This window comes from Carlito syrichta, unplaced genomic scaffold (genome assembly GCF_000164805.1).
Source record: "Carlito syrichta isolate Samal-C Ts95f unplaced genomic scaffold, Tarsius_syrichta-2.0.1 Scaffold314112, whole genome shotgun sequence".
Lineage (NCBI taxonomy): Eukaryota > Metazoa > Chordata > Mammalia > Primates > Tarsiidae > Carlito > Carlito syrichta.
This window is the reverse complement of record NW_007258208.1, coordinates 355,081-379,508: the sequence shown is the minus strand read 5'-3', so window position 1 is coordinate 379,508 and position 24,428 is coordinate 355,081. Positions and strand designations below refer to the sequence as shown.

Below are 24,428 nucleotides of genomic sequence, written 5' to 3'. Positions count from 1 at the left end.
CCGCTCCCGGCCACCGCAGCCTCGACCTGCTGGGCTCCGGCGATCCTTCCCCCTCAGCCTACCTTACAGGCATGCGCTACCACGCCCGGCTGATTTTTTGATTTATTGTAGAGATGAGGTCTCGCTGCCCAGGCTCAGGCAATCCACTCACCTCAGCCTCCCAAAGGCGCAGGATTACAGGCTGAGCCACCCAGTCCGGCTGAGTACTTCATTTGCTCTGCAAAGCTAGGGACCCCCTGGAGGCATCTGGAGCCCAAGCCACCCTCAGAAATCTAGCCTCAGCCCTGAGGATTGGTTGCAGACACAATGGGCTAGCAATTAAAGAATAAACCACAAGACAGTTTAAGAACCACCTAGGCACTACAGTGATCTCTGGAGCATTCATTGGTGGCTTCTCCTGGGGACCTACTAATTTGTAAGAGTCCTGTCCCACTGACCATGACCATTCGTGTAGAATGTCCTCTTTTTCATTTGAGAATAGCTATAGAGGAGGACTTGGGTTGGTGGTGCTTGTATATGTGTGTGTGCAAGTGTGTGTGTATGCTAGAACATATTTTTCTCCTCCACAGACATGTGGGTGGCTAACTGGAACCTACTACAGGCGTAAGTGGTTAGGGTTTACGTAGGAAGGAGTGACTGTTTATGAGGTTTAGGAGGGAACATACTTATATAAACTATTTTCTGGAATATTTACAATCTTACCAAGAGATAGAGAGTTGAATAGCAACTGTGGAAAGAAATTGTTCAAAGAGTAATTGAAATGCTCCACCTCTTCCTGCCCCCTCATTATTTAGCTTCTGAATCTGCAGAGGATTAGCCACCAGCACTTGGTGGCTGGCAGAGGAAACTAGGATTTTCTCTTCTTGCTTGATAATAGAAGACACAGAGGTCCAGGGAATGAGATTTTTTTTTTCTGGAATGCCTGGGCTTTTGTGGCTCTCATGAGATCAACTCAGTAATCCCCACAAGAGAGTGAAAATACAGGTTGGGCATTCCTACTTTGAGAATCTGAAATCTTGACGTGTTCTAAAATCCAGAACTTTTTTGAATATCGACAAGATGCTCAAAAGACATGCTGGTTGGCACATTTTGGATTTACAGATTAGGAATGCTCAACCAGTACGTATAATGCAAATATTCCAAAATCTGAAAAAATCTAAAACACTTCTGGTTCTAAGAATTTTGGGTAAGGAATACTTAAGCGGCATTAACTCATTTCATACCTATACCGTTTTAAGTTTGGTACTCTTAAGTTTGGTACCCTATCATACAGATGCAAAAACTGGGAGACAGAGAAGTGAAGTAATTTGCCAAAGGGAACATGGCTAGTAAGTGATCCAAGTGACATTTGAAGCTGAGGAAAAGCAGCAGATTTTAAACAGACCCACCACGTGGTATACTATACAACTCTGCCAATTCTTACAGCAACTACTCAGGACTGCCCCTTCCCAAAATCCTCTCTCAGGATTTTGATTATGGGCTTTTCTGAATAGGACACTCCCCATCCTGACTCTAGCTCCTCACAATTCAAGTCCCAGCTCTGGTAGCCTTCCTCAGGGCTCCCATCTCAGCCCAATCTTATTCCTCCTCCCTCCACAGAAGAACCACAGAGACACCAGGGATTAGCTAATATGCATTTCTCATATCAGAATTGCTGTCTGCATTTTCAAAAGCACTTTCACACAAACATTTGGGCTGCACAACTACAGGAAGGTATTTCATACCTGTTTAACTGGTGCAAAGCTGTACATTTTAACGGATGTGGAAAACAAGATGTTAGAAATTAAATTTCCAGCGAGCGGGGAGCAGAGATTGAGACTGTCTTTCACTAGGAAGACTTCTCTGCCACCAAAGCCATTTTGAGCTTGTTCAGTGGGAAAAATCAAAGGACGTGTAGAAGAGTGGAGAACATGTGGAAGAGACCCTCCTGCCCCGGGAGACTCAGCTCTCAAGGCCTCTCAGTGGGAATGTGAGAACTAAAAGATGCATTAGCTGATGGGCTAAGGCAGCTGCATGCTGCACGCAACCCCAGTTCCCACTAGCCAGCTAGGCCCTTCAGAATCGCACAGACCGATTCTACCTGGATTCTTGCAGCTGCAAAAGAAGGTTGCCTGACTGTCAGGGTGGGGGTTGGGGGTTGCTTCCTTTAGTGCTAGAATGAAGAGGGAAGGGGAAGGTGGCATTCCTTCCTCTCTCTCTCCTCCACTCCCCCTCCCCTCACCCCTGTTCCTCCTATCTCCCCAAGCCCCCACCTCCTCCCCTAAAAATCTGTAGTGATGGAAGTAGTGAAAAGCAGGGAAAGATTGATAATCAGTCTCATTATTACCAGCATTATATATAATTATAGCAAAACCTCACTCATTTGGATCAACTGAGAGAAAAATCAGTCTAAATTCGTGACAAGTTGGCAGATTACTTTTAAATTACAATTTTATTACTTTTAAGTAACACACGTGAATAGTTTGTGTTCCAAGTACCACAAGCTAATGGTTACTAAGTGGGGATTTTATAAAACCTGCTTTAAAAGGCTCTTTTGTAATTAATACCCCGTTAATATGCTAATGTGCTCTCACTATGCTTTTTAAATTGCTTGAAAACAGATGTATCTTAAACAGGCTCAACACTTCTACCATCTTATTTACTTAACAAACCTTTTTTTATTATTATTTTGTGAATGAGCAAATATAAGCTAATTCACACCATGACCAATTTAGTCACCATTCTGAATTAATTATGTCATAGATTAGTAAGACCACATTATTTTTGCTTAGAAACCAGACTTTTAGGACTTAAAAATCCACCTCATTTTATAGAAGAGAAAATAATCCCAGAGAGATTGAGAGAATTGCCCAAAGTCACACAGTACAAAAAACAGTAGGTTTTCTTGGGTCTGAGCTTGTTCCAGCCACTACATAATAGTTTACATTCATAAAACTCTTTTTTTTGAAGCAGGTTCTCATTCTGTTGTTCAGGCTGGAGTGCAGTGACATGATCGTGGCTCACTGCAGTTTCGACCTCCTAGGCTCAGGCAATCCTCCTGCCTCAGCCTCCTGAGTAGCTGGGACTACAGGTGCACACCACACCCAGCTATTAAAAAAATTTTTTTTAGCCGGGCTCGGTGGCTCAGCCTGTAATCCCGCCCCTTTGGGAGGCTGAGGTGAGTGGATTGCCTGAGCCCGCGGGCTCGAGACCTGCCTAGGCAGCGAGACCTCATCTCTACAATAAACCAAAAAATCAGCTGGGCATGGTAGCGTATGCCTGTAATTCCGGCTATTTGGAAGGCTAAGGCGGAAGGATCGCCGGAGCCCAGCAGGTCGAGGCTGTGGTGGCCGGAAGCGGCCACTGCACTCCAGTCTGGGCGACTGAGTGAGACTCCAACTCAAAAAAAAAAAAAATTTTTTTTGTAGTGATGAGCTCTTACTATGTTGTGCAGGCTGATCTCGAACTCCTGGGCTCAAGCGATCCTCCTACCTCGGCCTCCCAAAGTGCTGGGATTACAGGTGTGAGCCACCACACCCTTCTCACAACACTTTTTAATAATATTGCTATTATTTCCATATCAATCATTGGCTCAGTCAATCAATAAATATTTGTTAAGTACCCATCGCATGCCAAGCCCCACATCAGGCCCTACAGTTACAGCGGGCTCTCTTGGAGGCCACTGTCTATTTCATTCAAGTCTCACATGAACTCAGTGTCATGTGTAAGGCAGGAATTGGACAGATTAGGAAACTGAGTTACAGGATGATACAGTGACCCTTTCCAGAGCTTTCTGTGCATTAATATAGAGCTAAAATCTGAGTTCAGTCCAACTCAAGTCCTGCCAACATTTCTGCATGTAATTAATGGCATTTTGCTTGCACACCACCTTCCCACCCAGGACCAAATTATAAACCTTGCTGATCCAGATGAATATTATGCCATCCCTAACAAATGAGAGGCTCCAGGGCATTCTACTAACAAGGACCGGCTGTCTGTGTCTTTCAGCCAGTTCCTTATATTGGTACACCATGTTCTGGTTCATCCACAAAGACAAGTGCCAATGAGTTTTTGAGGCACTTGTTGAGGGTGCCCCCAGCTCACCCCTTGTTCCTAAAGTCCTTGAACACTAATTTGATGCACGCCAGCTCTTGAATTGATGGCTTCTGTCCCTTTTGTTTTCTCTCTGAACTTCTTGTGTAGACAGGCTCTCCTGGGCCTCTAACCATTGACTATCTTCTGAAGACCAGTCATCTTAAAACATAGTGAATTGTATTTCTTGTGCAATGTCTTCACTGGGTAATATACATGGATTATTTGGTCTCAGGTTCTAAATACTGAAATTATTTGGATCCATTCACTTAAACATCCTCAAGAAAAAAATTCCAGAAATAATTAATGTCCAAATGTTTTGAAGGCTTAGGAACTTGTAACATTCCACCAGTTTATACATTCTGCCAGGGCAGGGGATGGGTCTTATGTTCTTGGTATCCTACCCAATCCTTGCAAAAGCAGGTGCTTAGCCAGCGTGTGCTGACTGACTGACTGACAGGCATTCCCCACCGGTCTAGGATATTCTTCCCCTGTTCTTGAAACTCTCTACCTCTCTGGGGCTGAGAAGACACAGGTGCCATGAGCCCCAGACTCTCTAAGATACTGCTTGCCCATGACACTAATGACCAGCAAAATGAAAAGAGAAACAAAGGGAAAACTGAGTCACAGAGATGCAACCCAGGCAACCAGCCTGGAAGAAACATCCCCCAAATATTTATTAAGCACTTTGCTTGCCTTTCCTCTGCCTTTTTGTAAATGCTTTTGGAATTAAAGATCATAGGTCTTTCCATTTTTCAAGAGTGGATGTTAATTCTGAAATCCTATCAGGAGTTTGAGAATGATCTTTTTTTCTTTCTTGAATCAGGGACTCACTCTGTCACCCAGGTTGGAGTGCAGTGGCATGATCACAGCTCACTGCAGCCTCAACCTCCAGGGCTCAGGTGATCCTTTGGCCCCAGCCTCCTGAGTAGCTGGGACTACAGGCAAGCACCACCACGTCTGGCTAATTTTTAAAAATTGTGTCCGGGCTGGTAGATTGATCTTTAACCTAACAACTCTTGCTGCCCCCCCTAAACTCTCCCCTGATGCTCCTCCTGCCCATCTAATTACAGTAACCAATAAAAGGAGGCAAGGGACTCTAGGTTGTTCGACTTGCAATTGAGGAAACTGAGAGGTCAGGACTCCTCAAGGTCACTGTCTGGTGCCAGATCTCTTGAAGATTATTGGGGCTGGCAGTCCCAGATCACAGCTCCCTTTCTGCCTGATGTCACAAGCGCCTGCCCTGGGATGATCAGTTAAAACACACTTTTCTGTAACTGGTGCTCCCTCGGGGGCAGAATCCATATCTTGTTTACTTCACTGTGTCAGCATCATCGTGTGCAGTCTGACACTTGAAGAACAGCATGCTTCCTCCAAGAAAAACGTACACACAAAGTTCCAGCTGAATTTAGTCCCATCGTCTCTAAATTTTCTCCAGAAAAAAGGAATTAACTTTTATTGTGTGTTTACCGTTTTCCAGGCTTGATTTTATTGAAACCTTACACTGTGGAAGGTTAGCCCTTACCATGTCGTTGACAGCAGTGAGCTGTTTTACCAAAGAATTGGAGAGAACTCTGTGGCTTAGCCCCCTTTACATCTTTTCCTGTCACCCTAGGTAGCTCCAAGGGGACTCAGGGGGACTCAGTTGAAAGTTCACAAACGGCCACAGGTCCTGGATGAGCCATGCCTGCTTTCCCAGGTGTCGTGACTTGTAGCTGAGGGTCGGGACCCGATCATTGCAGGGCCCTCTGTCTAGTTGGACAATTCAGCTCTGCGATGGTGACAGGGAAGTGGAGTACGAGTGATGTGGAGTTAAGTGTTGGGAACCACTGCTAAGCGAACAGCAGTCCGAGACAATAGTTCAACTTCTCCGGAGTGAGCCCCTAGGGTGGGCAAGCATCCTGTCACACAGCCACGTCTGAGGGCATTAGCTCACACGTTGGCTATAGCTGCTTTCACACTAAATGGATATTGTGAGTGGTTGTCACAGAGCCTATGCAGCCAGCAATGGCTAAAATGTTTACTGTCTGGCCCTTGAGAGAAACAGTTCCCCAGCCCCTGCTCCAGAATGTGCAACCGCGTTCCACATATTCAAATGAAGCAGGGCCCACCTGGACGAAGATTTTAATCGTCGTTTTATTTGCACCTTTGTGAGCTGACCTTGCTCAGCAGCCTGTGTGCTAAGAGCCAAGCAGGGCAGGGTGTGAACGTTTCCCTTAGACAACGAAGATTGAATCTGTCTGCAGATTCTCTGATCGTTGGGCTTACACACCATACCCTCCGCTGGAGGGAAGGAGGCTTTGGTGTGTGATTGTTCCTACTATGGGGGGAGATCAGAGAGAGACAGGGCCCCTTGATGCTCCCCTGACTTCAGATGGAGACTGTCCCCCACTCCTAGTCTTTTTATTTATTTGCTGCAATTATATATGTTCAAAAGAAAAAAAATGCATTGTGATCCTTAAGTAAGTTGTGAAGAGCAGAGGGTAAGAATTAGAGATCTTTGTTATCCTTACACATACTCCATCCATTTGGGGCTTATCTGGAACTCCCACCCACTTCCTTACCTACTTCCTTACCTCCACCCCCAGAGAGTGGCAAGCACAGTGCAGAGGTTGGGCACAGCAGCCCTGGTATAAGACTGCCTGGATTTGAATCCTGACCTCGCTCCTAATGTGCTGGGTGATCTTAGGCAGTTTGCACAACCTCCCTGTGGCTCCACTTTCCTGTCAGCAAAATCGAAATGCTGCTAATAAAACCTCAAGGAGAATGTGAAATGAGATGATGCCTGCAACGCCCCTAGAAGAGTGATCGGCACATGGTAGGTGCTTAATAAATGTGAGCGCCTCTGAGTTGAGTAACCCTTATTTGAAATACTTGGGACTAGAAGTGTTCCAGATTTGAGATTTTAAAAAAAAATTGGAATATTTTGCATTATACAGTTATGGGTTGTGCATCCTTAATTTGAAAAATCCAAACTATTCCAATGAGCATTTCTTCTGAGAGTCACGTTGGTGCTTAAAAAGTTTTGGACTTTGGAGCATTTTGGATTGGGGATTTTCAGATCAGGGATGTTAAATGTGTGTGTACAGTGTTTAGAACCATGCCGGACTCATGACATTAGCACAATAAATATAAGCTATTGCTATTGCTGTTTTTACTCTGCAGTAGAGGCAACATTAAGTTGTCCTTTAAAATGCTTTTGCATGGCAGTGTCCTGCCAAGCTTGCTCAAAGGACTGTCGGTGTGTTACAAGCCAAGCAGGGCAGGATGTATAAGTTTCCCTTAGACCATGAAGAACAAGCCAGCTGTTTGAACACTCTGTTGACCCTACACACCATACCCTCCCCTGGAGAGAAGGAGGCTTTGGTGTGTGACTGTTCCCACCGTGGGAGCAATCAGAGAGGGATAGGGCCCTGGGATGCTCCCATGACTTCAGATGGAGACTCTTGACTCTGAGAAATAGCAAGTCTTTAGCTCTGTCCCTTTCCCCATGGGTGGGCATTAGCCATTATCAATGATTCATTACAAGTTTCCATTCCATCCTGAAGAGGGTTGCTAATGGGAGGGCAAATTCTCTACTCTGCCTGGCATAGCAGCAAACGCCAGGCCATTTGCTTCCTTGTCTGGCCAGTCAGAAAACCTGCATGTTTGACATTTTGCTTTCATTGGCTGAGGATGAGGTTGCTAAGCAACTTTCTTACCTTGGTAAGAATTTGTAGTTCTAAGTACCCGGGCTTCTCTTTTCCTCAGTAAGTCTCTCTCTCTCTCTCTCTCTCTCTCTCTCTCTCTCACACACACACACACATACACACACACACACACACACACACACACACACACACACACTCACTCATACACAGAATTTGTTGTTTAGAGATTTCGATTCTGGTAAACATCAGGAACATTGATCTCTTATGCAAATAATTTCTGTTGATAAACTTTACATCTAGTTATATACATTAATTAACAAAAATATGAATGGACCTCAAGGTCTCAGATGCTCTCAGCAGTCCTCTGAGGGAGGCATGGTTGTCTCAGTTTCTGGATGAGGAACTGCAGCTTAGAGAGGTTATATTCCTTGCTTAAGTTGACAAGGCTGGAATGGGGCAGAGCCTCGAATTCAAGATAGAACTTTTGGGTTTCAGAGTTCTTGTCTTCACCACAGCTCTGCACCTCAGCAGCCACAGTACCGTAATGCCCACAGGGACTTTGAAGATAATTGTAGCGTTAAGTACTCTACAGATTCCTGTCACAGTTTTGGCTCCTGGTGACACTCTCAGCATCTCAAACTAATTTGGAATGCCAAACAGCTTAAAGCTCTACCACGGTCCAGGTGAAGATGACGGGGCCCCTCAGCAAGCAGTCCAAACTCAGATCACCCCAGACCACCACTACCTGCACTTCTTTCTTTTCAATGCCAGGAAACCATATCCTACCCAGTGCTCATGAGATGTAAGAGCTGGAAAGAATCTTAGGGGCTACCAAGTGCTGACTTCTACCTGGGGGAATGAGGCCCAGGAATATGAAACACTTTGCTTGGGTGTGTTGCCAGGAGAGAAGAGAACTCCCTGAGAAGCTCCACTAACCCTTTTCCATTAGATGTTATTTTTTAAAAAAATAAAATTGTTCCCTGAGCAAAGAGAATGAACTTTGCAGAATACAGAATTTTAAGTATCTTCTCAGTGTCTGGGCAGTGTCACAGTATGAGTGGCTAGGAGATCACAAGGGATAGGGTCAGGAAGTGAGCAAGGCTGGTGGGATGCAGAGGCCAGGGGTCATGCTGCAAAGTGAATTGGGCTGAGAGATGGTCTCAGGTCATTTGTGCTGCTATAACAAGATACCACAGACTGAGCAATTTATAAGTAGCAGACATTTATTTCTCACAGTTCTGGAGGCTGGGAAGTCTGGGACCAAGGCACCAACAGATTTGGTATCTGGTGAGGGTTGTTCTTACTGAATCCTCACATGACAGAAAGGGTGAAAAGGGGACAAACACTGCGTCCTCACATGCCAAAGAGACAAGAACCAGGAAGCTCTCTGAAGCCTCTCTTATGAGGACATCAACTCCATTCATGGCGGGGGGCGGCAGCAGGGGGGGTCTTCATGGCCTACTCATTTCCCAAAAGCCCCACCTCTTATTACTATCCCCTTGGGGTTTAAATCCCAACATGAATTTGGGTGGGACACACACATTCAAACCATAGCAAAGACCAAAGGGGAGCATTAGAGAAAAACTTGACCTCACATTTGGACGAGGCTTAATCTGGGCCTTGGGCTGATGGCTAGACAGAGTCTACTCTGGATCAATTTGCAGTAAATTCCATTCATCCTTTAAACTGGAGCCCACCCACTCCTTCTCCTGGCTGGTCCATTTTTCTGTCCATTTTTCTGTTCTTAACTTTGGTGAGGAAGGAGAAGAAATGGGATGTAATCAGGTTTCTGGAAAACTTGTGGTGCCTTTTGGCTGTAGTCTCCATGTGAATGTGAAAAAGGGAGTGAGAGAGCCTGACAAAAATATCAGGGACAGATGTATTAGTGTCCATTTGGAAGAATGCATTAATTTTCCATCAAGAAATACTTTTGTCACCAAAGGCATTGTTTTCCCACTCGTCTAAGAGCAAAGCTATTTATTTCTAAGCACTGCTAGGTCATTATGAGAGGCAAAGAACCAAAAAGCATTTGTGTAAGATTTGTCTTTTTGAATTCTATTTCATTTTTTAAAATGTGGTTATAATATAGCCCACCTCTTCAGGGTCAGAAATAAGCCACATTTTTCAAGGCCGTTGAAAGCCAAACTTGAACTTGTTATTCCATTCTGTCTCAAAAATATACCATTTTCACCACTACACTGAGTAGTCAAATTGCCTCGTTTTTTATTGATAATAATGACACTATAACAACAATAAAGTACTTTAAATTTCAAATATTTTTGCATGATTATCTCATTTTATTTTTGAAACAACTTGCAAGTTCTTCCAAGTCCATATTTGGATATTTTGGGCAGATTGCTGCTTGTTAAACATTATTTCTTTATTTATTTATTTTTCATATTTTATATATTGAGTATCTTTTGTACTTAGATCAATTTACTATTTTTTAAAAAACTTCAATAAGCCAGGCATAGTGGCTCATGTCTATAATCCCAACACTCTAGGAAGCCGAGGCAGGAAGATTGCTTGAGTCCAGGAGTTTGAGATCAGTCTGGGAAATGTAGTGAGACCTTGTCTCTACAAAAAATTTAAAAATAAGCTGGGGTGGTGATACATGCCTGTAGTCCCAGCTACTTGGGAGGCCAAGGTGGAAGGATCACCTGAGCACAGGAGGTGGAGACTGCAGTGAGCCATAATCGTGCCACTGCACTCCAGCCAGAATGACAGATTGAGACCCCAACTCAAAAACAAAATAAATAGGAAGATCATTTTATACAAACAATAGAAGCTCAGAGACTTGCTATAAACAGAAGGAAACAGAAAACAAATATAAAACCACTAATTAAAAAAAAGTTTGCCAACATATCTCTTAAAACATCCCTTATTACTGGTAGCACTGGTTCCACACCCCAGGAATGCCTGGGTCAATGACCGTGTGAAGGAAACTCTTGTTCTTGCCGGTCTTGTTGGTCTAGGCCTTGCATCAGGCACTGGGCTTGGTGGTGGGGACACAGAAATAGAAGGCATTGTCTCTCTGAGATCTGTCTAGGCATGATAAAAGGGAGAGTTGCAGGGCCCTCTGGTCTGTTTTTGGAAAGCTGAAGCTAGAAGGGAAGGCCGTGTTCCTTCAGATGGCTTGGCTCTGGAGGACAGACAGCTGCCATCCCAGGAGCTCAGGGCTCTTCACCCATTGCGTCAGGGCTGATTCCTAACTCACCTGTCACCCTTTATCTTAGTAACAGACTCAAAGTACACACTGGCCTCTATAAATGTCAAAGCCTCCAGGACCCCAGAAGAGTCTACAGTTGCTCTTTCCAACCTGTGGCCGTCTGGAAAGAGTTGGGGTTTTCTTGACTTGAGCTCTTGAGCGCTGCCCTCTCTTCTCTCCTTCAGATGAACTTTCAGCTGGAGATTACTCCATAATTGAGTCATCCTGTACTCTTGATGCGGATGACTCTCCAAGTCATCCTAGCCGTCCTTGACAGCAAACACAGGGGAGTGTGTGGACTTCAGATTGACAATTTGAATCTAGGCTCTGCCACTTACCACCCGGTCAGTGCCAGGTACCCTGCAAAAGACGGAGAAACAAAATTGGGCATGGTTTTCTCCTCTCCGCTTAGAGGAAAAGACAGGGAAATGAACAAATATGACATTACAGTATAATAAGTACTAAGATATAACTAAGCACACATGGCTATTAGAAAACAGAATAGGATATCAAAGCCCATCAAGAATACCAAAGAAGTCTTCTTGGAGGAGGTGACACTTGAGTTAGACCTTGAAGGATGAATAAGAGCTTCCCAAACAATGGAGGTGGAAGGCAAGCCATTCTGGAACTGGGAGCAGCATAAGGTGAGATGGAGTCCAAGTTTTCTGATCTGCAAAAGGCTAAACTATTCCTTACAGGTTTATGTAGTCAGGATAAAGAGTTAATGTATGGAAATTGGCAGATGCTGCTGAGAACACATAAGAAATGTCTGACCTGTTCATTCTAACTGCTTTGATACTCCCCTGTGGGCCCACAGCATGTGGTTCCTGCTCTTTTCTTTTCTTTCTTTTTAAATATTTTTAGAGAAGAGATCTCACTATGTTGTCCAAGCTGGTCTTGAACTCCTGAGCTCAAGTGATCCTCTAACCTCAGCCTCTCAGAGTGCTGTGATCACAGGTGTGAGCCACCACACCTGGCATATGGTTCCTTCCCAGTTGTGGTACTGAGAACATGGGGTCTTGGGAGTCATCTGCCTCTGATGCAATCAATTGTCCCAGATAGACTGAAACTATATAGGTGGAATGACAAGAAGGTCACCACTTAGCGTTGTGACTTCCTTCCATAAGTAGCCCTTAATGAAGCTAGCAAAAGCTCTGAGAGAGACCCCTTTTTCCAGGGGGATCTTTATGTCGAAGAACAGTTTCCCTATTATATATCGGATACTCCCTGTTCTCCTCCAAAATCTGAAGTAAGCAAGGTTCCTTTGCATCCTACTCCTAACACTACATGGAGCACCCACTGATGTCTCCCCAAGGCTCACGGCAGTGTCCTGCATGTAGTAGGCACCCAGGAAATACTTGCTGAATGAATAGTGGGCCACATAAAAGCAGGTGTGTGACCGACTCAACTCTGTGTCGTATCTGCAGGGCATGGGATTGGCCCCGCAGTGGACATCTGGGAATTGACAGCTTCCCCAGCAGGCTGTGCTTATGACCACTTCGTCCTCTCACTTTCTAGCAGGTAGACAATATGGAGCCAAGGCTGCACCATGTGCAGCCACTGTGCATGTGGCTTCCTTGTGCCTGTTCTTGCATGCCAGGTGTTCAGGTATCCAGTGCCATGATCAGGGTACCCTACTGTGTTTTCCAGTCTCTGCTTTGCCGCACAGGTCCTGAAGTCACCGGCTCATCAGTTCTGTAAAGAATGTTCCATGCTGAGTTCCCAAGATGACAGGAGGTCATCCTCCTTCTGTTTCATCTTGAGCTTGCTACTGGCTACAGGGGAACTGGGCTCCATTTGTCTGAGAAAAGTGGTACCAGATGTTCACCTGGCCAGTGCTGTTGCTGGGCCCATCTACCCAGAGCCTGTTCTTCAGACACTTGTGCTGTGGCATCCTATCCCTAGATGCAGAAATGGTCTTGGTAGGCCTATCTGCACTTGCCTTCCTGCGCTTCCTGGGCCTCTATAGCCAAAAAACCATACCCAGCCATTCCTAGTCTTCTTCCCTGAGGGCTAATTAACCCTGTGCTACTGCGCAGGACAAGAAACTCATGGGCATAAAGCTTCAACAGATATAGGGAGCTGGGGGTGTGACAGCAGCCTCTGCCTTCTCATCGTCATTACGGATCATGACTCCCGACAGCAGGAACTACGTTCTCTTCAACTCCCAGTCCCCATTACCTGGCGCCTCAATACATGTCTGTTGTCTGTGAGTGAAGGGACTGTCGGAAGGGAAAACCGTGTTCTTCAGATGGCTTGGCTCTGGGGGACGGACAGCTGCCCCAGTGCTCAGAGACATATGAGTCCAGGACGAGGAATTCTGGAACAGCGTGGGCACCTCCTCACTCCACCCCCAACTTGGCACTTGGTATCGACTCACCTTCCCTTCCTGTCCAGCTGACCCAGGTGCAGTAGCCAAGGCCTGGGGACTTGTGAGCTGTGCCTCTTGTTACACTTGCTGTGGATCTGACTCAGTCCAGAGTGGATTCCAGGAGGAGCCCAAAGAACAAAAATACCAATGAATGTTTCTAAAGCCCTCTCTTCTCTCTGTTCCTGCTTGTCTTCTTATCACCAGCTCAGTGCAGGTGTGAGCACCTAGGGCTTCCAGGTGGGCAAGTATGGCTGAAAGGAGGGGCAGGAAACAGGACACAAAAGTGGGGCTAGGGCTGGGCCTCTGCCCCCACAGCTCCCCTTTTTACGTTTCCTATTCTTACCCTATCCCCAAACCTAACCTAACCCTTATTGTAAACCTAACCCTAACCTTGGCCCTCCCACTGACTCTAACCCTAAACCTAAACCATACGTCCTCAATCCCTGGGCCACTGACTGATACTAGTCCGTGACCTCTTAGGAACCGGGCTGCACAGCAGGAAGTGAGTGGCGGATAAGTGAACAAAGCTTCATTTGTTTGTACAGCCATCTCCATCACTTGAATTACTGCCTGAGCCTTGCCTCTTGTCAGATCAGCATTAGATTCTCATAGGAGCATGCCCTACTGTGAACTGCACCTGTGAGGGATTTAGATTGCCTGCTCCTTATGAGAATCTAATGCCTGATGATCTGAGGTGGAGCTGAGGTGGTGATGCTAGTGCTGGGGAGTGGCTGCAAATACAGATTAATATTAGCAGTGAGATGTGACTGCAGAGAGACCACAATAAATCAATGAATGTCAAATTCAAAATAATAATTATTTCATTATATAATACATATAATAACAATAGGAAAAAATTGCACAATAAACGTAATGTGCTTGAATCATTCTGGAACCACCTCAAAACTCCACAGTTTATGAAAAAAATTGTCTTCAACAAAACAGGTCTCTGATGCAAAAAGGTTTGGAATAGCTGCCCAAAACCACAATCTCATCCAAACTCTAGCCATCTCCCTAAACCATACCTTCACCAACATCTTCACCCTCACCCTAAACCTAACCCTCACCATAAAAAAAACCCTAATCCTAACCTAAAACATACCCCCAAACCATAAACCTGCCCGAAACCAAAAAATACACCTAACACTGAACCTAAAAATAATGCTAATTCTGACCCTAGCCTTAAATCTAATCTCAAAGCAGAAACTTAACTTAACCCTAAATCTAGTCCTCACTCTGAATCCAAACCTAATCCTAAACGTAACCCTAACACTAACCCTAATGCTACCTGTCACCATAACCCTAACCCTAAATCTACACCTCACACTCACCATAACCCTGAATCTTGGTAGGCCTATCTGCACTTGCCTTCCTGCGCTAACCCTAAATGTAACCCTAAACCTAACCCTATCCCTCACTGTAACCCTAACCAATAAATCTAATCCTAATACTAACACTACCCCTACCCCTAACCCTAAATCCAACCCTCACCCTAACCCTGTCCTCTTCTTCTCCTTACAGGCTCCCCTGGCCACACGGGTTCCACGTCCATGAGCCCGTCAGCAGCCTTGTCCACGGGGAAGCCAATGGACAGCCACCCCAGCTACACAGACACTCCAGTGAGTGCCCCACGGACCCTGAGTGCAGTGGGGGCCCCCCTCAATGCCTTGGGTTCTCCATATCGAGTCATCACCTCTGCCATGGGTCCTCCCTCTGGAGCACTGGCAGCCCCTCCAGGAATCAACTTGGTCGCCCCGCCCAGCTCTCAGGTAGGTGTCCTTCTACTCCAAGGTCTTTCCAGCTATCTCAAATGATTTCACCTAAGCTGCTCTTGGAGCAGAACCAGCACTCAGTAGGTGCTTAATGTGTGTTTGCTGAGGGAATTGTCTCTGCAGACCTCTCTTCTGCAGGGTCTTCATTCCATGTGTGTCCTCAGGCTGAGCAGTTCCAGGGAACAGACCATGCATCATGGTCATGGTTGGGGAGATTGTGGCCAAAAGGGAGCCTCCCTTGAGGCTTTAGCAGTTCAGCCCTGGCTGTGACTTCACTGTCTCTCGTGGCTGCTTGTGTCATCTGTAGGTGGACTTCCTTTATTCTTCTCAATTCAATAATGAGTATTTATTGGGTCATGTGACCAGGGCCAAAGGGAATGCAGAAGTGATCAGGATATGACCTTCGCTCTGTAGGAGCTTATAGCTGAGAGGGGAAATAGGCAGATATGGCACACAGATAAGTCTAGAACAAGGCAGACTGTGTTACATGCTGTCTCTGGGAAGTCAAAAAGGAAGCTTTAATTCCGAGTGCTTTCTGCTGCACTGGAGAACAAAGGCGTGTGCATGGTAGACACCAGATTGCTGCTTTATGAAACCTATAGGATGGCCATATGTCTTTACAGTCTTCCAGCAATGCCATACTATGATCATCATCTTTCCCCTCTTGTAGTGCTTGGTGGTTGTAGTGATAATGCTGCATAACAAACAACTCCCAAATTGTCATGCATTACAAAATCAAGCATGTACCTTCAAACTCACAAGCCTGCATTAGGCTAGGATAGCTCTGCTTCAGACGGCCAGGGAGCCAGACTCAGCTGTGGGCTCCTCGTGTCCCAGTCAGAAGGAACAGTAGCTACCTGAGGCAGGCTTTTCTCATGGTGACTCACAGGAGTACAAAAGGCCAGGCCAAATTCAGAGAGCACAGTGAAGCCTCTGCTCACATGATGCTTCTAATATTCATTCCATCAGCCTAACAAATAACACAAGGCTAATTCCAACATTGGTTGAGCAAGGAAATCGGCCATATCTGTTCTAGTGGGAGGTACTAGAAAGACAGTGCACAGGCTGTGAAGAATTAGGAACAGTCATCTCATCTACCACAACCTCTTCCCTCTGTATAGCAGCCAGGGTCTCTGCTGCCCCAACCACCAGGGTACTTAGAGGCAGAATTGGTAGGTTCTTATGATGATTAATTTTATGTATCAACTTGACTGGGCCACAGAGTGCCCAGATATTTGGTTAGATGTTATTCTGGATGTTTCTATGAGGGTGTTTTTTGATGAGGTTAACTTTGAAATAGGTAGACTGAGTAAAGGACTTTGCCTTCCCTAATGCGGTAGGCCTTGTCCAATCAGTTGAAGGTCTGATGGAACAAAAAGACTGACCGCCTCCCCCCAGCAGCCCCCAAGTAAGAGATGACTTTCCTGCCTGAATGCTTTTGAACTGGGACTTCATTTTTTTTCCTGCTTTCAAATTTGAACTGAAACACTGGCTCTTTCTGGATCCTGAGGCTTCTAGCCTTCGGACTATGCCATCGGCTGTCTCCAATCCACAGCTTCCTGGCTCACCCTGTGGATCTTGGGCCTTGTCAGCCTCTATAATCACAGAGACACTTCCTTATAATAAATCTCCTAAATACACACATGCACACACATGCACACACTCACATGTATATCTCCTATCGGTTCTGTTTCCCCAGAGAACACTTACTAACATAGTCCTGATACCTCCTTTGAATTTGGTTTTGAAGAAGAGGCAGGGCTTCTGCCACGCCAGCATTTTCTACTCCTGCAGAGAGCGCTCCAGAGACCATGGTTAGATTCTCTTCTGAGACACTTGCATTCTAGGGGTCAGAAAGCAAATTCATATGGAGTCCCAGGATTTTAGAGTCAGTTGGGACTTTAGAAATGTGTTGCTCCATAGATTGAAGAATTTGGAGAAGGCCTTGGAGATCACCCAGGTTAGGGGTGACAGTGGCCAGAATCCAGATGAGTGAGTGAGGGTGGGTGTAAGTCAGGAGGGTGGGTGGGGACTGTAGGGAGCTGCCCTGCTCCCTGGAAACCATCCAGATTCAAAGATTTTTAAAGTACTCCCCAGGCCAGGGAAAACACTGCTGAGGGTCTTATTTGGTCAGTCATTTTTGCCCTAATTTCTAATCAAATGGTTCTCACTGGAGGTAGGATCTCTTAGGAGTATACATTCCACCCCTCCAACCCATATTCATGCAGGTTTCAAAAGTCCCAGGGGGGATTCTAAATGCTTCACCAGACCCAGATGAGAACCCCTTATCCTGACTGAATCCTTCATTCTACAAATGAGCTAGTGAGACTCAATGGGCCCAAGTGACTTGTCCAGCCTCACACAGCCAGTCAATAGCAGAGCCAGCATTAGAACCCAAGTCTTCTGACCTCTAGTCCTGTGTTTACAACACTGAATTCACCTAGTGCTGTGATATATGCTGACTTAAACTGTGACCACAAGATCTGCCAGTTGGCGATCAAGGGTTAAAGGATGGATAGTCAACGCTCCCAAGGACTCTCGTGGGAGAGGTGGCCAATTTATCATGCAGATACACTGCAATGCAATGTTGTAGTGCTGTCGCAGATGTCGGGGCAGAGCTTGAAGGGGCGGAGGGAGGGAACCTGTGAACTGCCTGCACACCTCGACCCCAGTGAGAGCATAAAACTGCTCAGAGGCATGGGGATGAGGCAGTGGTGGGGATCTATGTATATTTATATTGCTCCCACCCACTGTCATCAGCAGAACTGTTGCCACCCTACCCTTTGTAATGTACAAGATTTGTTTATTCCCTTTTTTCCTGCGAACAGACTCCAGGAAGGCGAATCAAAGCTGGTAGTTAGAGACAGAAAGATACACTGACGCTCTGGGATGAAAAAGTCATTTTGCAAAGGGCATTGACATTCATTCCAGTAATGTTTCTGAGGACCTGTGATATATCAGGCACTACTTGATACTGTCCTAGTTTTAGGGCTCAGCACTGAATGAGGTGGCCAAAGTCTTTTCTCTTGTGGCCGTTACACTGTAGCAACAAAGACATACGAAATAAATGAGATGATTTCAGATAGAAATCATCATATGTATGAAGAAATAAAACAGGGTGAGGAGGTAGAGTGACAGGGCCTGTGGGCAGGAATTGGGCAATCCCATCCCTCTAAGACTGCTTTCAGCAACCACACTCAAGTCTGACGGAGCCAAACCTGGCTCAATTCATCTTCAGAGCCATACGGTCCTGTTCCTAGACCGTATGTGTGTACAGAGGGATTGGGGTTGAAAGGTCAGCTGGAAGCTTTGGGCCTGGCCAACTGGGCTGTGTGCGGTGGCTGAGGCCAAGTTTGGCTTTTGGGAATTATGTTGAGCTTGCCAAGTACTGGTGAAATTCAGCAGCCTGAGACCCTGAGCAGTGCTCTGGACCTGGGATCCAGAGGCACACGGCCCTAAGACTGCCCAATGAGCGAGGTGACACTGGACAAAAGGCCTCGGTGTTAGCCACAGTGAGTTGGACTCTAGATAATCCGGGCACATTGCTATATGCATCCTGCCATCCTTGCCCAGGATTCGGTCTGAGTGGAACTCGAGCCGGAAGCATGCTCTTTCTGTGACCTGGGTCACGGGTAAGTACGACGTGGGGCCTAGAGAGGAGGAAGTTCCTGGGGCTGAGCAGCGGCAGGGCCGGTCTCCTACCCCGTGCTCTGTCATTCCATTGTTTGAGCTTCTCTTTTCGCACTTGATGGACTTTTCCTCTTGAGGAGTAAAGAAGACTGCACAGGTTCAACGGAGGCAGGAACTGGGTGACCTTTTGCAAATACATGAGCGTGTTTCTGTTTCAGTTTCCTTTTCTCTGTTGTGGGGCTACAAATACTTGCCCTTATTACCCAGCGGGGATTTTTATGAATGTCAAAGGAGATGTGAATTTGTAAAAATCACTTCTTAAGGTGTACAGAACTCTATAGAAATAGGTGGTATTACTAGTATTATTATTCTTCGGTGATATGGATCACACACCTGGCTGTTCATTGAGTAAGGTGTACTGTGTTGCTCAAAGGTTCTAGAAAAGTTCATTTTGACAAGCATTTTTTGAACCAGGGCCGGTGCTAGGTTATGGAGATACACAAGAAAGAAAAAAAAAAAAAGACTCAGTCCCTGCCCTGGGGAGTGAGCAATTTCTAAGGACACCAGCATATCACTGGGAAGATGTTTGAGTACCTTTCAGATAATGTGATCTAGGATACATTTTTTTGAGTGTGTGTGTGTGTGTGTGTGTGTGTGAGGCTGAATACTTGTCAGTGTGGTGTCTGTTGGCTGAAACAGTTCCGCAGGGCTTTGGAACGCCCTCACCTCTGTTTCCCCTCCAATCAATGTGGTGTCTGTTGGCTGAAACAGGTCCGCAGGGCTTTGGAACGCCCTCACCTCTGTTTCCCCTCCAAGACTCTGCTCCCTGCCTTGGGTTCTAGCCCTGCTTGTTTCCGATCAGGTATTATTATTATTATTTTGAGGCAGAATCTCACTCTGTCATCCAGGCTGGAGTGCAGTGGCACCATCATGGCAAACCAAAGCTTTGACCCCTCCCTCAATTTCTCCAGTAGCTGGGATTACAGGCACATGCCACCATGCAGGGCTTATTTTTTATTTTATTTTTTATTTTTGTAGAGATGAGGTCTCTAGGCTACGTTGCCTAGACTGATCGTAAACTCCTGGTCTCAAGCATTCATCTTGCCTGATATACAGGTCAAATAAAAACGGATCTGGTTGAACCAGGGACAGGAAATGTTGAAGCCTCAATCTCCCTGCCTTCTGCCATGCACACATTCTATGTTTGAAAACCGCTGATTTAGCCTAGAGATGAGGGAACAACATCTCTGCTAAGTGAAGTGAGCTGGTTAAGATGGCACAGCCAGGAAGTGGCAGGTCTCAGAATGCAGCTGGGAGGTGCCGGCTCCTTGCTTCTCATGACAAGGTCCCTAGCTAGGTTTCAGTAGCGCTGCTGCAAGGTGTCTGCGCTCTGGGACGGCAGTGTCCACTGGCAGCCTGGTCTCTGTTGGAATGATTTGGACTGACGGTAGCTCAGAAATGTATGGCTGGATGTTCTGGGATGGTTCCAGAAGCATCCAGAAAGCATTTGGTCCCTGACTGAGTCTGCAAAGGGAAGACAAGCCAGCAGGCGAGTACATTTCTATCCTGTTCCCAGGGAGCGACTGGTTCGCGTGCAGCAGTAGCTAGGAGTCACCTGGTGAATTCTGGCACTAAAGTGCTTGTTTCGGTAGATTGCCTCTAATGGAACAAGACAGCCGGGATTGGGGGACTCAGCACCAGGCAGCTAATGGGTTTATGCTCTGATGGCTGCCTTTAATCTCATCTGCCATTGCTTTGAGCCCAAGCAGTCCCCACACCAGCAGGAGACACGGATACCAACCCACCTGTCCCTGCAGGTCCCTCTCATGGCACTCTGGACTCATGAACGGGAGGGGGTTGGGGTTGGAGGGAGGCTGCTGTCCCAGATGGAAGAGATGGTGCCACAAAGCAAGTTTGCTTCTCCAGGGGTTCCTGGTCAAGGAGGGTGGGGACAGGAAGCTGCTAGGGTAGGTGAAGACTGAGGATCTCCTGTCACCCAAGGCAGACAATGTGGTGAAGGCCAAACAATGACCTGGGGCCCAGAAGCCTGGGACTCTATCTCCAACCAGTCAGACCTGGCAAGGTGTCTAACCTGGTACCCAGGCAGGTTCAGTAACCTTGGGTGTCTCCTCCAGTCTTCCACATTCTGCTTCCTTATTTACTCCACTGAGGCAGAGTTTCAGGGCATTATTTCTCTGCTCAAATACTCCATGATTGCCCACCAAACTAAATCCACCCTCCTAGCCAGGCAATCAAGCTTGCAGGCTCTATCTCAGCCCAGTCTCAGTCTTATCTCCCATCCATCCACATGTTAGCTCCACAAACGCTTGGATTTCTCTCTAGGCCTTTGCTGTCAAAGCCTTTCGCCCATCATTGGCCCATCTGAATCCTACCCATTTTTGAAGGCTGTAAGTCCCAGCTCAAGGGCTACTTCCTTCAGGAAGTCTTCACCGATTTCAATAGTGTGTGATCTTTCATTCCTAAACTTTCTCAACTGGATTTTAATCTCATTAGTGGCCAGTTCCTTGAGGTAGTGCCTGCATCTTCTCCCTTTTTATATCTCCATAGAAATTCCGAATGAACAGATAGATAGACCACTGTAAGTCTCAATGTCCTCATCTGAAAAATAGGAGGCTCTCTTATGAGTGTTACGAAGAGTCATAGAATTAATTGGCGAGCAAACTTTCCATAGATGGTAGTGATAACCATAATTCTCATGGCGCTGGTATTGCTAGAGATGGGGGTGGGAAGGGAAGGAGAATGAGATCCTCCTAAAACCCAGGTGATGGTAGTCTCCTCCTTAGTCCCATGACCTTTCTTGTCCAGCTGAGGATTTGGGGACAGAGCCATGGTCAGCTAGAGGGCTCTTTCTGTGGGGTCATCTGACCTAAAATTCTCCCCTTTCATGGGATGGATCCAAGTACTATCTGTTTCCTTGAGGCACTGGGGAAAAGTTGTTGCCTAGAATTCCACCGACAGAATTCACATCACATGGTGGTTCTCTACCCTGGCTGTATGCCAGCATCATCTGGTGAACTTGCAGAAATGCCCAAGCCAACGCCGTGCCTCAGAGTCATTGAATCAGAACATCTAGGCTGGGGCCTAGGCATCGGAGTTATCAGAGCTCCCAGGCTTGAGACCCACTGTACGACAACAAAACAAAACAAAATGCTGGACACAAGTTCCAGATGTCTTGTCTCAGCCTAGTATAGAAAGGGGAGGGAGGCTGGAGTGAGAGAATTCCCCTATCACTTGTGTGTTTTCATCCATTATGCAAATTAATTTAAAAAAATTCCTAGTGACATTGCTTTCAAAGCAAGGCACTGAAGGCCGAGTCTTTCTTTTTTGTATCCCTCATAGCATTTAACCCAGAACCTCTCTTCACCTCCTATGCTCAATAAATATTTGTTTAGTGAATTGAAAAGCTAGCAAATTTAGAAGAAACCTAACTCAGGCTGTGTTGTAGTTTATGTTTTATTGATCATTTCTTCTGTCCCGAAAGCTTTAAATAGAGAGGAAAATCATACCTTTGGTTCAGTCAGAGTTTCCAGTCACTTCAGTCAGGCAATATAATTCAAAATTCAGATAGATTGTGGATAGTCAAGGGCCCTAACTCCCAGATGGCTACTGGATATATCTCCTGGACACTTAAGCACATGCATACTCTACACCATCTTCATCTGGACTTGCTTGTTTGTGCATGTTCTGGCTCCTCGGTGAGTTTATACTTGTTTGAGAAATGAGAGACATACTTTCTGGGTTTGATGTCTTCCTTCTCAGGGCCTAGAATGTTGTTCTACACCCATGGACACTCAGGAATATTGCCAATGGGATGACAGGCTCATATTTATTCAACTTGTTTTCTTTGGTGAACACAAAACACTTACAGCTGCTTCTTAGTAATCTTCCTCAGAGCACTGGGAGACATGGGGGTGGGGTGGAGAGCTGATGTTAGCTTGCAATACCAGATGAGGAAAGGGATGTCTAAGATTCATGTGCACAGCTATTCCATCTACTAGCTCCCTACCATGTGCTGGGCCTCACTGGGAAGACAAGGCAGACACAATCTCTGAATCCATGGGGCTTACAGTTTCACGGGAAGACAATCTGTTTATTACAAACAAATTCAGGAGCATGATCTGAGACTTTCTACTTCATTTCAGGTGCTACTCCAACGTTCCGGGGATTTGGCATCTTCAGTGGGCTTACAGAGATGACCATTACACATATCCTCTTCTGTTTTACTGTGAAATCCCTCTGGGTGTGCATTTTTCTTTGCCTTTGTGCCTCAGAGCCTGGTATAGTGCCTGGTAAAATGAGCACTTGGGCGATGTCTGTTGATTGACAAGTGAATAGATTTGCATTTTTTGTTTGGCTCTGTTAGAGTCTAAGTCTTTCTGAGGGTCATAGCTCTTCTTGGAGCACTGCAGAATGAGCAGTTGGTAGTTTATAAATGTTTTTCTTTTTCTTTCTTTTTTTTTACGGGGGAGTGTCTCACTCTGTTGCCCAGACTGGAGTGCAGTGGCACTATCACAGCTCACCCCAGCTTCGACCTCCTAAACTCAGGCAATCCTTCTGCTTCAGTTTCCAGAGTAGTTGGGACTATAGACACATGGCACCACGCATGGCTAATTTTTTAATTTTTTTGTACAGATGAGGTCTCACCATGTTTCCTAGGCTGGTTTCGAACTCTGGGCCTCAAGCAATCCTCCTGCCTTGGCCTCCCAAAGTGCTGGGATTACAGACATGAACTACTGTACCCAGTGGTAGTTGATAAAAATTTTAAAACGCACAGCTGACATTGTCCTCGGTGTACAGTTCTGCTTGGATTTCTAGCTCAAATAAAACACATGAGTAAAATGAATAAAAGCAGAGGGACTCTAATGGAAACGTGTTGTGATTTTTGGTTGGGGTTTCAGCTTCTGCATTCCTCTTGTGCCACGTTTTCCCTCCCTTAAATTCACATCACAGATAGGCAGGTTCAGATACTCTGTACTTGGAAACCACTTCTTGAAATAGAACTTGTTTTGTCTTGAATGTGCCCTCATTGCCTTAAGCCTCGGGGATTGGGTTTACTCTGGCTCTGTGCTTTATAGTATTTTTTTTTCTCTTGCAGCTAAATGTGGTCAACAGTGTCAGCAGTTCAGAGGACATCAAACCCTTACCAGGGCTTCCCGGGATTGGAAACATGAACTATCCGTCTACCAGCCCTGGATCTTTGGTTAAACACATCTGTGCCATCTGTGGGGACAGATCCTCAGGTATATGCAGAAGCAGGTGGCCTTTACAGTGCCCGGGGGACAGGGTCCCTGAGAAGTGGTTGTTCCACTGCCCACCTGGATACTTTGTACCCAATGAAAGGAGAATGGCCCTTTAGGGAGGCCGGCTGAGCACCCCGCCTGTCAATTTCTGTCACTGTGTTCACAGCCTGCAATCTTGATGAATTCAAAGTCTGGTTTTGTTTTTGAGAATGAGATTTACATAAAATATTTCAGAAGCTTCTTCTGGAGTTACACATCTACATGTGTATATGAGACAGAGAAGCTGTTGTACTTATTGCGTATCTCAAGCCAGATTTGCCTTAATTAAAAAAAATATTTTTATAATTATAAAAAAGTACCAAATAAATATTATAAAAACGGTATCCCAATGTAGAAATTTTGGAAGAACTAGAAAACTACAAAGAAAAAGTAAAAAAAAAAAAAAAATTACCCATGGTGTCCTCA

The 24,428-nt window shown here is 45.8% G+C and overlaps 1 protein-coding gene across 2 annotated transcripts in view; it reads left to right on the top strand.

Moving 5' to 3' along the window:
• RXRG (retinoid X receptor gamma) overlaps window positions 1-24,428 on the top strand; it is a 49,638-nt gene that overhangs the window by 3,992 nt on the left and 21,218 nt on the right. The window contains exons 2-4 of one of the 2 annotated variants that reach the window (XM_008071084.2): window positions 14,822-15,069; window positions 18,646-18,704; window positions 23,819-23,963. In XM_008071084.2, the coding sequence (XP_008069275.1) occupies window positions 23,891-23,963 (73 nt within the window). In that variant the 5' untranslated portion in view covers window positions 14,822-15,069; window positions 18,646-18,704; window positions 23,819-23,890. The remainder of the gene's footprint in view (window positions 1-14,821; window positions 15,070-18,645; window positions 18,705-23,818; window positions 23,964-24,428) is intronic. The other variant, XM_008071083.1, reaches the window with a different exon arrangement.